Here is an 11490-nt window from a genome sequence, read left to right as displayed (position 1 = left end):
CACCAAGAACCAATAACCACCCCAACCAACAACCGCCACCAATCACTCACTCAGTAACCACCCCAACCACAACCACCACCAACCACCACCAACCACCTCGTTCTTCCTCTGCAGGCTTCTTGAGACAACGTCAGACCAGCCCCCACCGCCTCGCATCCCCCTTTCTTCAGCCAGCCAGAGCCTCTTGGAGGTTAGCTCGCCAGACAGACAGTCAGTCAGTTAGACAGACAGTCAGTCTGTCAGCCAGTCATACAGTCAGTCAGACAGTCATTCAGACAGTCAGCCAGTCATTCAGACAGTTAGACAGTCAGTCAGCCAGTCATACAGCCAGTCAGACAGTCAGCCTGCCAGTCATTCAGACAGTCAGATAGCCAGCCAGTCAGACAGTCAGTCAGTCAGACAGTCAGACAGTCAGTCAGCCAGTCATACTGACAGAAAGCCAGTCAGTCAGATAGCCAGCCAGTCAGTCAGCCAGTTAGACAGTCAGACAGTCAGTTAGACTGACGTCAGACAAGCCAGTCAGACAGTCACATAGACTGACAGTCATATTCACGAAATCTTCAAATCTAGACTGACAGTCCGCCGCATCTGCGACTATCGCGGTTGGCTGCGTACGGCGCGAAAGAAGTGCAACACACGCGTGCACAGCAGAGCGGGTCGGCGTGAACCCAGCCCCCACATCTGTCCACCCACGTGTGCAGAGGAACAGCGCAGCAAGCGGTCATCCGGCCACACCTCTTCATGCAGCCTCCTCCTGCTCCTCCACGGTCAAGCTGGCACCTCTTCAGTCAGCGAGACGACCTCTCTTCAGCTCATCCAGACAGCACATCCTCATCCAAACAGCACCCCCTCAAACCCTTAGGTTTTTCCGGTAAAGTCACGTAGGTAAAAATGAATAATACAAATAAATAATACAATGATAGAAATGATAGGAGAAATAAAATATTTTATTTCTATTTTATTTCTACTATTATTTCTGTCATTTTATTATTTTATTTCTACTATTATTTCTATCATTTTATTATTTTATTTCTATTATTATTTCTACCATTTATTATTCATCAGTATTATTTTTTTTTTCCTACGTGACTTTTAACGAAAAAACCTAATAGTATCAATCCTTGCAGGCACGAAAGCTTCAAATCTAGAATGAGCACCTCCTCACCCAGACAGTGCCTCTTCAGACAGCCAGCCACAGTCAGCACCCTCCTCATCAGCCACACCTCGTCAGCTAGAGCCTCATCAGCCAGGCATTGCACCAGACCCCCTCCCCACCTCTTCTCTCCTCCACAAGGCAGCTCCCGGCAGACAAACGCGTGCGTGCTGTGTGCGTGGCTGCGAACAGTGAGCGCGATTGCCAACCCTGTGTGTGTGTTAACCCTGTGTGTGTGTGTTAACTCTGTGTGTTAACCCTGTGTGTGTTAACTCTGTGTGTGTGTGTTAACTCTGTGTGTGTTAATTCTGTGTTAACCCTGTGTGTCTGTTAACCTGTGTGTGTGTTAACCCTGTGTGTTAACACTGTGTGTGTGTTAACCCTATGTGTGTGTGAGTGTTAACCCGTGTGTGTCTGTTAACCCGTGTGTGTTAACCCGTGTGTGTGTTAACCCTGTGTGTGTTAACGCCGTGTGATAACTGTGTGATTGTTAACTCGTGTGTTAACCCCGTGTGTGTAATTGTTAACCCTGTGTGTTATTGTTTACCCGTGTGTGTGTTAACCCCGTGTGTGTGATTGCACTGTGTAACAAGTGTATTTTTTGTTCCTGGGCAGTAAAGTGTTACACTGGTAGGAACCTCCTGGATCCACCAGCCCACAGGGGATTATTGTGTCCGTCCGTCGTGCATCCAAGAATGGGAGGGGTGGGGCAGGATGGAGAGTGGGGAGGGGCTGGGTGGGGAGGGGCTGGTCACCCCGTGGTGCCCTTATAAAACTCAACGTTTAACCTACTCACGCCGGCTTGTGCCCGCCCTCACAGTCGGGCATATTTGCGGAATACACCACGCCGCCGTTGACCCTGGCCATTGACCGAGCAACCCAACGTTCCTACCAGCTCCCTCCGCAGGAATATTTTCCTAATTGCTGATGCCTCAAAAGTACAGCTAATGGCTATTATTCTCCACAAACTTTGGTTTTGTGACCAGGACAGTGATATTTTGAAATTGACCGATTTTCAATGAGAAAACGTGTGCATGTGTCTTTTCGTTCATATAAAGTAAAAAAAAAACTACATATGAATCATCATTAACATGTATTTATACTAAAGAAATAAAAAATGACTACAAAATATGTAGACACCAAGACCCACTACCACAGGCGGGACTGGCCACAGCGGACCGAGTTCTCTGCTGTTCGGGAGGAACAGTCTCTCTCAACAGTTGAGTGAAGACTGCCCGCATCGCGAGCTGCCATTATTTCTGTGGCGTTATCATAACGGAATGTCTGCACCTTGCCCCGATGATGAGCGACGTCGCTTCAAGCGGGAACGTCGTCGAGTCTAATTTGGCCGCTCGCTTTGCAACTCGCCCGCTCATCTCAGTCACACCCACCGGGAGCCCAAGATCCTCCTCCACGTTGAACAACAAGCATCAGACGACCACAACGGCTCCACAGAAGGCAAAATTCATTTTAATTCACTTGAAGGGTTCAAGGAAATGACAACACGGACACTCTATACTTCAACAAGCAAGGAAAACAACAATGGAATCAACACAAAGTGAACACTTCAAGCGGCTATTTAACTGCGATTGCTCGGTGGGGAAATGCCGAGGTGGCGGGATGTTGTCGCCCTCGCCTGGTATGCGGGAGGTCGTGGGTTCGGTCCTGACCCTGACGCCTGCTGCTGTATATTTGGGAGTTCGATTGTTATCTCTGTGGTTGCATTAACTTTCCTCCGGGTCCTCCGTTTTTTCCCTCCACATTTAGAAAGGTGCGTTTAGATTATGTGGCTGCTGTAAGTGTCCACGTGATGAGAAGCTGCTTCTGAATAACCGCTAAAAGCTCAGTGGGCTTTACCTGGTCAAATAAAATGCGGTTTTTAAAATAGTTTAGTTTAGCTTATAACCTCCGCAACACAAGCTGTGGATATTCTTAGGTTTTTTCGGTAAAGCCACGTAGGTAATTTTTTAAACATTTTTTATAAATAGAAAATAATAAAAATCACGACGTTTCGGAGGCAACACAAGTCTCCGTCATCAGGTGGGACCGTCACAGCTCGATTTACTGTATCACTTGATACAGTAAATCTAGCTGTGACGGTATCACTTGATACAGTAAATCTGGCTGTGACGGTCCCACCTGATGACGGAGACTTGTGTTGCCTTCGAAACGTCGTGATTTTTATTATTTTATTTCTATTATTACTTCTATGAATTTTAATTTTATTTTTTTACCTACGTGACTTTACCGAAAAAACCAAAGAGTATGAATCCTTGTAGTCACGAAAGCTTCAAATCTAGAAGCTGTGGCTACACACCGAACCTCGACGCCTTCGGCCGAGCGGCAATGCGAAAACAAAATTGAGCCTGAACAACCGCGGCCAAAAGCTACGCGGTCACAACGCTTACGTTTCAAATTCAATGTCAAGAGCGCTTACTTTTTCAATTCACACAGCCAAGACCGGGCGTGGTGGGGTCAGCAACAAAAATAACAGGAGCAGCCGTTTTTTTTTTCTAATTCGGTAACAACAAAAAATGTATTTCAAGAGGCGCAATGCACGTGAATAACGTCACGTAGCGGTCCTCAAAGAGCCACATGCGGCACCGATACAACAGCCTGCAAGGTTTGCCGACTCCTGGCCAAGACATTTCGGAAACAAAAATGTTTTATTTCAAAATGCATGTGAATAACGCCAACGAAGAGATTCCTCAAGGAGCTGTGGGTTCCTGACCCATGGCCAAAACAAACCCCCACATATTTGGGCCGCAGTGATGGCCTTAATGTTAACACACGTCCTTCCCCAAATTGACTTTAATTCACAACCGCATTCCCCATCCGTTATGTACAAACGATGCACGCTGTGGCTTTGTTGGGGTGCTCCTGCCAATGACGACGGGCAACCCGGCAGCATTTGTGTTCACAAGCCTCGCTCTGCTGACGAGACTCAAGAAGTTGAAACCGGTCCAGAGTCTGCTTGCTTAGGCAAATGCTGCTGAGTAAAGGTGTTCTGGAAAGCCAACAGGGTGTGGACCGGTTGTGCTTCTGTATGCATTGGCACTTAACTTCCATTGGTGGTAATTTACGATGCTACAAAATTAGAAATGCAGGGTGGTGCAGTAGTGAACGCGGCCACACTACGATCCCTGACAAACTTGAGCTCGATTCCCGGTCATTGCTAACAGCAGCGGCGAGCGATATCTGAAGGAGCCCCATACAACCCGCATCCACTTCATCGAACCACACTGACCAGCGTGGTGAAGTATGGTCAAGCAACCCCCACAACTGATACGGTGTGCGGCGGATGCCTTCATTCAGCGGCGGATTGACAAAAACTGCAATTTCTTATTTTACATTTAGAAAGACACGAATTAAATTAGCGCGGTTGGCTACGTACGGTGTGAAAGAAGGTCAACGTCACGCAATTATAAATTAAGAGAGCACAATAAGCAGCAATGGATTACGCTGTTTGTGATGTACAAATATATCGCGGAGCAGATCAGGATTTGAACCACCAATCGAGAACACGAGTCAGGCGAGTCACCTCTCCGCTATGACTCTTAACTCCATCGCCTGGTATGCAGGCGGTCGTGGGTTCGATCCTGACCCCGACACTTGCTGCTGTATATGTGGAGTTTGCACATCTCTCTCTCTCTCCGTGGTCGCGTGGATGATGAGCCACTTCGTTGAGCTATTAGTTGAGATAGCCAGGTCGCTTTTGAAAGAGCTCCAGTAAAAGCTTGGGTTGCGAGTAACTTGGTCTGCGAGTGTTTTGCAAGACGAGCACATTTTTAAGTAAATATTATTTTTAAAAACGAGCGAGGTCTTGCAATACGAGCAGTGCGTGTATACGCTGTCTGCCGAGCGTCACGTGATCACAACTGATATACTAATGCTTTGATATGAGTGTTTTGGATTATAAAACACGTTTCCAGAACGAATTATGCTCGCAATCCAAGGTTTCACTGTATGTAGCTCAGTGGCCCTTACCTGGTAAAATTAAAATAGTTTAGTTTAAATTTATAACCAAGCCAATACCTCTTTTCCATTTGCACATCTGAGCTGTGCTGGGGCCATGCCGGGTTAGCACTGCACAGGTCAGGAAATCCGGGTTTATTTTCCACTGCACAAGTAGAGCCGTGCCGCTGACGTTACGCGACTCATGACCGTAAGACGCGCGGTTGCAAACGACGCAGGCGACGCGAAAACACGCATCGTGCGCACGTCACGAGGCCCCGCTCCTAGCGCGGATTTGTCCCGTGAAGCCAGCGTTAAGGGCGGCTTCGGTTCCGGCTCGGCAACAGGGAAAACTACCCGTGCCGTGCTGGCCCAGTGCCGGCACGGCTCAAGATGTGCCGGTGGAGGAAGGGGTACAAGTCTCAATATACGTAAATCCCACCGCCGTGGGTACTTTATTGGGTGGTGGTACGAAGTAACGATTAACGTCGAAATATGATTAAGCTCACCGATACGCGAGAAGAATCGAGCACGTGTGAAAATCGATGCTTTTCGACCCGTATGCGTTGTGTGTTCTTGAGTTTGCATCACCCTTGTGGCCAACCTGACCACCTGAATGTGAGATTGTCGGAGGCGTCGTTGTTCTGCTGCATCCACAACAGCTGTACGACGAGAAGAAGACCCCTTGCAGCCACTAGAGGCGCCATTTCACCCGAATCGAACCATGCACGAGCGCACGGTGAAACCTCTTTCGCCACCGTACGTAGCCAACCGTGCTCACCGCGACTCTGGAATGGGATCGCGACAATTCGTGGAACTGCCGAGGCGGGTGAACCCGCTCCGTCCGCTGTGAGTTAAGACCCCCCCCCAACTCCGCCACTCCACCGTGTGCTGGTTTGGGGTTGACCGGTCGACGGGGGGCTCGAACGACAGAGGTCATCACATGTTCAGTTGCTCCGGCAGGTAGAACTGGGAGAAGTCCTGGCTAATCTTGATGGCCTCGTTGTACAGGTTGAGGTCTGCGACGAGACAGGAGAGAAACGCGAAAGGGAGAAGAGGAAACCACGGTCGTTACGGCGCAAGGCATCTTGCGTGGGGGCGGGGGTCAGCGGTGAGGGGAGGTACGACCCAATGATGGCGGCTAGTTTCCATTGCACAGCGAGCCGTGACGGGGGGGGGGGGGCGCCCGTGTTGAGCCAGCACCCCCCCAGAAGAGCATTCCAGACGGCCACAGAAGCGCATCTGAAAGCGCGCGATGCAGTGATGAAGCACCTACACCGATTCGTCGCTCAATCTCCTCGGTTGATGTCCTCTTGGACACATTCCATTCCTTGGCTGGCACTCCCGTTATTACATTTGACCATCGGCCTTCATACCTTTTGGCCGTGACGTGTTCTGCCCATGCCCGCCCGCTCACTCTTCCGAGTAGTTAGAATGGTGTCAATCACCGTTGTATTTACTCGAATGCATGCGTTTCTCCTTCCGTCTCTCGGGTCTAACCCACACACGGATCTCTCCAAGCTGCTTTGCAGGACTGCCCCGTGGCGTCTCACCACCGACCCTGCCTCCCAAGTCTCTGCTCCGCGAGTACGTGCTGGCAACTGCACGGTGTGCGGTGGGGGTGTGGTGAAGGCGCAGTGGAGGTGCGGCGGCAGTGTGGTGGGGGGTGCAGTGGCAGAGCGGTGGAGGTGTGGTGGGTGATGCAGTGGGTGATGCAGTGGGTGATGCAGTGGGTGATGCAGTGGGTGATGCAGTGGGTGATGCAGTGGGTGATGCAGTGGGTGATGCAGTGGGGGTGCGGTGGCAGAGCGGTGGGTGATGCAGTGGGTGATGCAGTGGGTGATGCAGTGGGTGATGCAGTGGGTGATGCAGTGGGGGTGCGGTGGCAGAGCGGTGGGTGATACAGTGGGTGATGCAGTGGGTGATGCAGTGGGTGATGCAGTGGGGGTGCGGTGGCAGAGTGGTGGGTGATGCAGTGGGTGATGCAGTGGGTGATGCAGTGGGTGATGCAGTGGGGGTGCGGTGGCAGAGCGGTGGGTGATGCAGTGGGTGATGCAGTGGGTGATGCAGTGGGTGATGCAGTGGATGATGCAGTGGGTGATGCAATGGGTGATGCAGTGGGTGATGCAGTGGGGGTGCGGTGGCAGAGCGGTGGGTGATGCAGTGGGTGATGCAGTGGGGGTGTGGTGGGTGATGCAGTGGATGATGCAGTGGGTGATGCAGTGGGTGATGCAGTGGGTGATGCAGTGGGTGATGCAGTGGGTGATGCAGTGGGTGATGCGGTGGCAGAGCGGTGGGTGATATGCAGTGGGTGATGCAGTGGGTGATGCAGTGGGTGATGCAGTGGGTGATGCAGTGGGTGATGCAGTGGGTGATGCAGTGGGTGATGCAGTGGGGGTGCGGTGGCAGAGCGGTGGGTGATGCAGTGGGTGATGCAGTGGGGGTGTGGTGGGTGATGCAGTGGGTGATGCAGTGGGGGTGTGGGTGGGTGATGCAGTGGGTGATGCAGTGGGTGATGCAGTGGGTGATGCAGTGGGTGATGCAGTGGGTGATGCAGTGGGTGATGCAGTGGGTGATGCGGTGGGTGATGCAGTGGGGGTCCGGTGGCAGTGGGTGGGGGATGAGTGGGGGTGCGGTTGGTGGAGCTGTGCGTATGCGGAGTGGTGGCGGTGCGGTGGGGGTCTCACCGAAGGGCACCTTGTCCTCCCGGATGCGCTCGTAGCTCAGGCATTGCAGCGAGCCCTTGTGGGTGACGCGAGCCGCCACGTCCACCACCCCACTCAGCAATTCGTCCAGCTGCGGAACGAACACGCCCACGCACGCACGCAATGAGCAATGTTTGCCGTGTGTGTGATATCCCAATTAAAACATTCGGAGGGTAATTCTTCTGACGGGCTACGCCGCCGCAACACAATGGGCGGCCTGGTCAATTCGAATGAGGTCACGCGATCTTTCACGTCCGTGGTGCGTACACGCCCGCAGCATTAACCGGGACGGCCTGCCGCGTTCGGACCACGAGCACCTGCAAGAAGCAGCGAATGGCGCTTGCTCTGAGCTTTGTCACACGGTGACAAGTGGACCTCGGTTCACAGGGCCAATTGTCCCCCCCCCCTCCTCACACAATCGCGCGATGGTGTGTGGGGGGGGCATAACACAAACTTCGGTCATCCCCGTAGCGGTTTTGGCTGGCCAGCGAACAAAGTGGGACACCGCATCGCACGCGCGCGTTCAGATGCGTTTTTCCAGCTCTTCCTTCCGATATTAGGAAGCCGCTGCTATTTTAAATAATCTAAATTGAAAACTCATCACTTTAGAACTGCTTTTTATGTTCAGTTTGTTGTCTTTCCCCTGCTCCTCCGATCAGTGCGGTTGGCCACGTACAAGTGGTGGTGACATTACCACACTGCTTGTGCCAGGCTAGGTGCACTTTAACGCCACGTGAAGTGTTGAACGACCGCTGGCAGGTCACGGGACAGACCCGGGTGCTATCGGTTGATGGACAGAATCAGAATACTGGAGGAATCCGATGAGCTATAAATCTCTTTTTCACAGATGTCCACCTGTCATCCTCTCACTGAATCCCCCCACCCCACCGTAACAAAGTACTACTATTTATATTTTACCAGGTAAGGTCCTCTGAGCTATACAGTTCTTTTTCAGAAGCGACATGGCCACAAACGTTAGCTCAACTTAGTTGCTTATCGCGTGGAAATGTACAGCAGCCAAATACTCTAAAACGCACGTTTTTCAATGTGGATGGGAAAACCGGAGGACCCGAAGAAAATACGCGACCACGGGGAGAGAGAGAGACATGCAAACTCCAAATATACAGCAGGCGTCAGGGTTGGGATCGAACTCACAACCTCCTGTACACCAGGCGAGGTAGTTAACATCTTCTAGCCACCGTGATAATGATGCGAGAGAGAGACACGCAAACTCCAAATATACAGCAGCAGGCGTCAGGGTCGGGATCGCACCACGACCTCCTGTATACCAGGCGAGGTAGTTAACATCTCATAGAACCCGTGCCGCCTCTCTCCGCACCGGTGCCTGCATCTCCACGGTGATGTTCTGGCCATCTCCGTCGCTCATTGTGAAGCTCGAACCGGACTGGTGAACCTTGGGGAAGGAGAGGCCAAGGGGAGGGTCAGTCACAGGGCAGGCAGTCACCACTGTCGCTTCACGTTCACCCATCTTGTCTTCTTAACGTGACATCTTATCTCGTGATACAAATGGCAAACGCGAGTGTGGAGTGTGCATGTGGAGTGTGAGTGAGGAGGTGTGCGTGTGCGCAGTGTTCATGTGCTCGGGTAAATGTGAGGTGTGTGTGTGCGCAGTGTTCATGTGCTCGGGTGAATGTGAGGTGTGAGCGTGGGGTGTGAGTGCGGACAGCGAGAGAGGTGTGAATGTGGCGTGAGTACGAGTGGATTGGGCGAGTGGTGGGTGGGTTGGGTGAGTTGTGGGTGGGTGAGTTGGGTGAGTGGCGAGTGGGTGGGGTTGGGTGAGTAGTGGGTGGGTGGGTTGGGTGAGTTGTGGGTGGGTGAGTTGGGTGAGTGGTGGGTGGCAAGTGGGTGAGTGGCGAGTGGGTGGGTTGGGTGAGTGGGTGAGTGGGTGGGTTGGGTGAGTAGTGGGTGAGTGGGTTGGGTGAGTAGTGGGTGGCGAGTGGGTGAGTTGGGTGAGTAGCGAGTGGGTGAGTTGGGTGAGTGAGTGGGTTGGGTGAGTAGTGGGGTGGGTGGGTTGGGTGAGTTGTGGGTGGGTGAGTGGGGTGAGTGCGTTAGTTGGGGTGAGTTGGGCGAGTGGCGAGTGGGTGAGTTGTGGGTGGTGGTGAGTGGCGAGTGGGTGGGTTGGGTGAGTAGTGGGTGGATGAGTTGGGTGAGTGGCGAGTGGGTGAGTAGTGGGTGGATGAGGTTGGGTGAGTGGCGAGTGGGTGGGTTGGGTGAGTTGGTGGGTTGGGTGAGTTGGTGGGTTGGGTGAGTAGTGGGTGAGTGGGTTGGGTGAGTGGGTGAGTGGCGAGTGGGGTGAGTAGTGGTGGGTGGGTTGGGTGAGTGGCGAGTGAGTGGGTTGGGTGAGTAGTGGGTGGGTGGGTTGGGGTGAGTAGTGGGTTGGGTGAGTGGCGAGTGGGTGGGGTTGGGTGAGTTGTGGGTGGGTGAGTTGGGGTGAGTGGCGAGTGGGTGGGTTGGGTGAGTAGTGGGTGGGTGGGTTGGGTGAGTTGTGGGTGGGTGGAGTTGGGTGAGTGGCGAGTGGGGTGGGGTTGGGTGAGTAGTGGGGTGGGTGGGTTGGGTGAGTTGTGGGTGGGTGAGTTGGGTGAGTGGCGAGTGGGTGGGTTGGGTGAGTGGGTGGGTTGGGTGGTGAAGTAGTGGGTGAGTGGGTTGGGTGAGTAGTGGGTGGCGAGTGGGTGAGAGTTGGGTGAGTAGCGAGTGGGTGAGTTGGGTGAGTGAGTAGTGAGTAGTGAGTGGGTGAGTGGCGGGGGTGGTGAGTGAGTGGTAGTGGGATGAGTGAGCGAGCGAGGCCCGCGTGTCCACCCCACCTGCTCCACTTTCCCGAGGAATTGCCCCACCTTGCCCACGTACTGGGACAGCGTGCTGGTGTTCACGCGCGCTCGCATCCCACTGGTCGCGTCCATGGCTCGTCACTCGTCAAAGAATCAACAACTTTATAAAATGTTCTCGACTTCTCCTCACAAACTCAACACGAAGCCCCGAGGTGAGAATGCGGCCCGGACGACGACGCGGAGGGAGAATTTTGGCGGGAAAGTCGCCAACCCCCAAATCCCAGAATCCGCGCTGCAGAGGAAGCAGGACGTGACGTCACGGCTATATATTAAAAAAATAACATTATACGCGATAAATATTGTTGACTAAAATTAGTTTGGTAAAGGGAATAAGCCAACGTATAGAAGTAATGTTATTGTTAGAATGTGGAGAACGTTTAAAAAAATGTTTTAAATACATCCAGCTATGTTGCCAGATCAGAGGTTTAACCTCCAGCCGCATATTGTTCAAATGGTTAGAAACTCAATAAGTTCGCCTCAGGGGAGAAGGGGGAAAAACCCCAATGTAATGTCGACGTTTCGGGAAAACGGCCCCTTCTCCTTCGCGGCGCATAAATAATGCGGGCAGTTTTGTGTTTTAGCATTGTGGTGAATGCGGACGGATGTCAACCTCCGCTTCTTCACTGGCACCACGAAAGGGGACATTGAAAAAAACTCACAACATTAACTCGGCGTTCACTACAAACACATTCCTCCTCCTCCTGCGGTGGGTGCTGGTAGAACGTCGTGGTTGCTCGGTCAATGGCCTGCAGGGTCAACGGCGGCGTGGTGTATTCCGCAAATATGCCCGACTGTGAGGCGGGCACAAGCCGGCGTGAGTAGGTTAAAACGT

General features: G+C 52.5%; 1 protein-coding gene across 1 annotated transcript; it reads right to left on the bottom strand.

The window, feature by feature from the left end:
• Positions 1-2603: 2603 nt before the first annotated feature.
• On the bottom strand, positions 2604-10875 carry LOC133358290 (replication protein A 14 kDa subunit-like). The gene is made up of 4 exons (XM_061576527.1): positions 10635-10875; positions 9152-9226; positions 7795-7903; positions 2604-6126 (listed from the first exon to the last, which is right to left on the bottom strand). Exons 1-4 carry the CDS (start codon positions 10728-10730, stop codon positions 6047-6049), a joined length of 360 nt encoding a protein of 119 aa, XP_061432511.1. The 5' UTR covers positions 10731-10875; the 3' UTR covers positions 2604-6046.
• Positions 10876-11490: the final 615 nt, after the last annotated feature.

This window comes from Lethenteron reissneri, chromosome 61 (assembly GCF_015708825.2).
Source record: "Lethenteron reissneri isolate LAM-NWPU_2019-01 chromosome 61, ASM1570882v1, whole genome shotgun sequence".
Classification (NCBI taxonomy): Eukaryota; Metazoa; Chordata; class Hyperoartia; order Petromyzontiformes; family Petromyzontidae; genus Lethenteron; species Lethenteron reissneri.
This window is presented reverse-complemented; position numbering and strand designations above follow the sequence as displayed.

Bases quoted from the DNA above. Each gene is read 5' to 3' on its own strand.
- LOC133358290 (XM_061576527.1), bottom strand. From the start codon at position 10,730: ATGGACGCGACCAGTGGGATGCGAGCGCGCGTGAACACCAGCACGCTG. The intron at 7,904-9,151 runs GTGCGGAGAGAG...TTCGTTCCGCAG, and splicing joins CCGTGGAGATGCAGGCACCG to CTGGACGAATTGCTGAGTGG. The intron at 6,127-7,794 runs GTGAGACCCCCA...GTCTCGTCGCAG, and splicing joins GGAGGACAAGGTGCCCTTCG to ACCTCAACCTGTACAACGAG.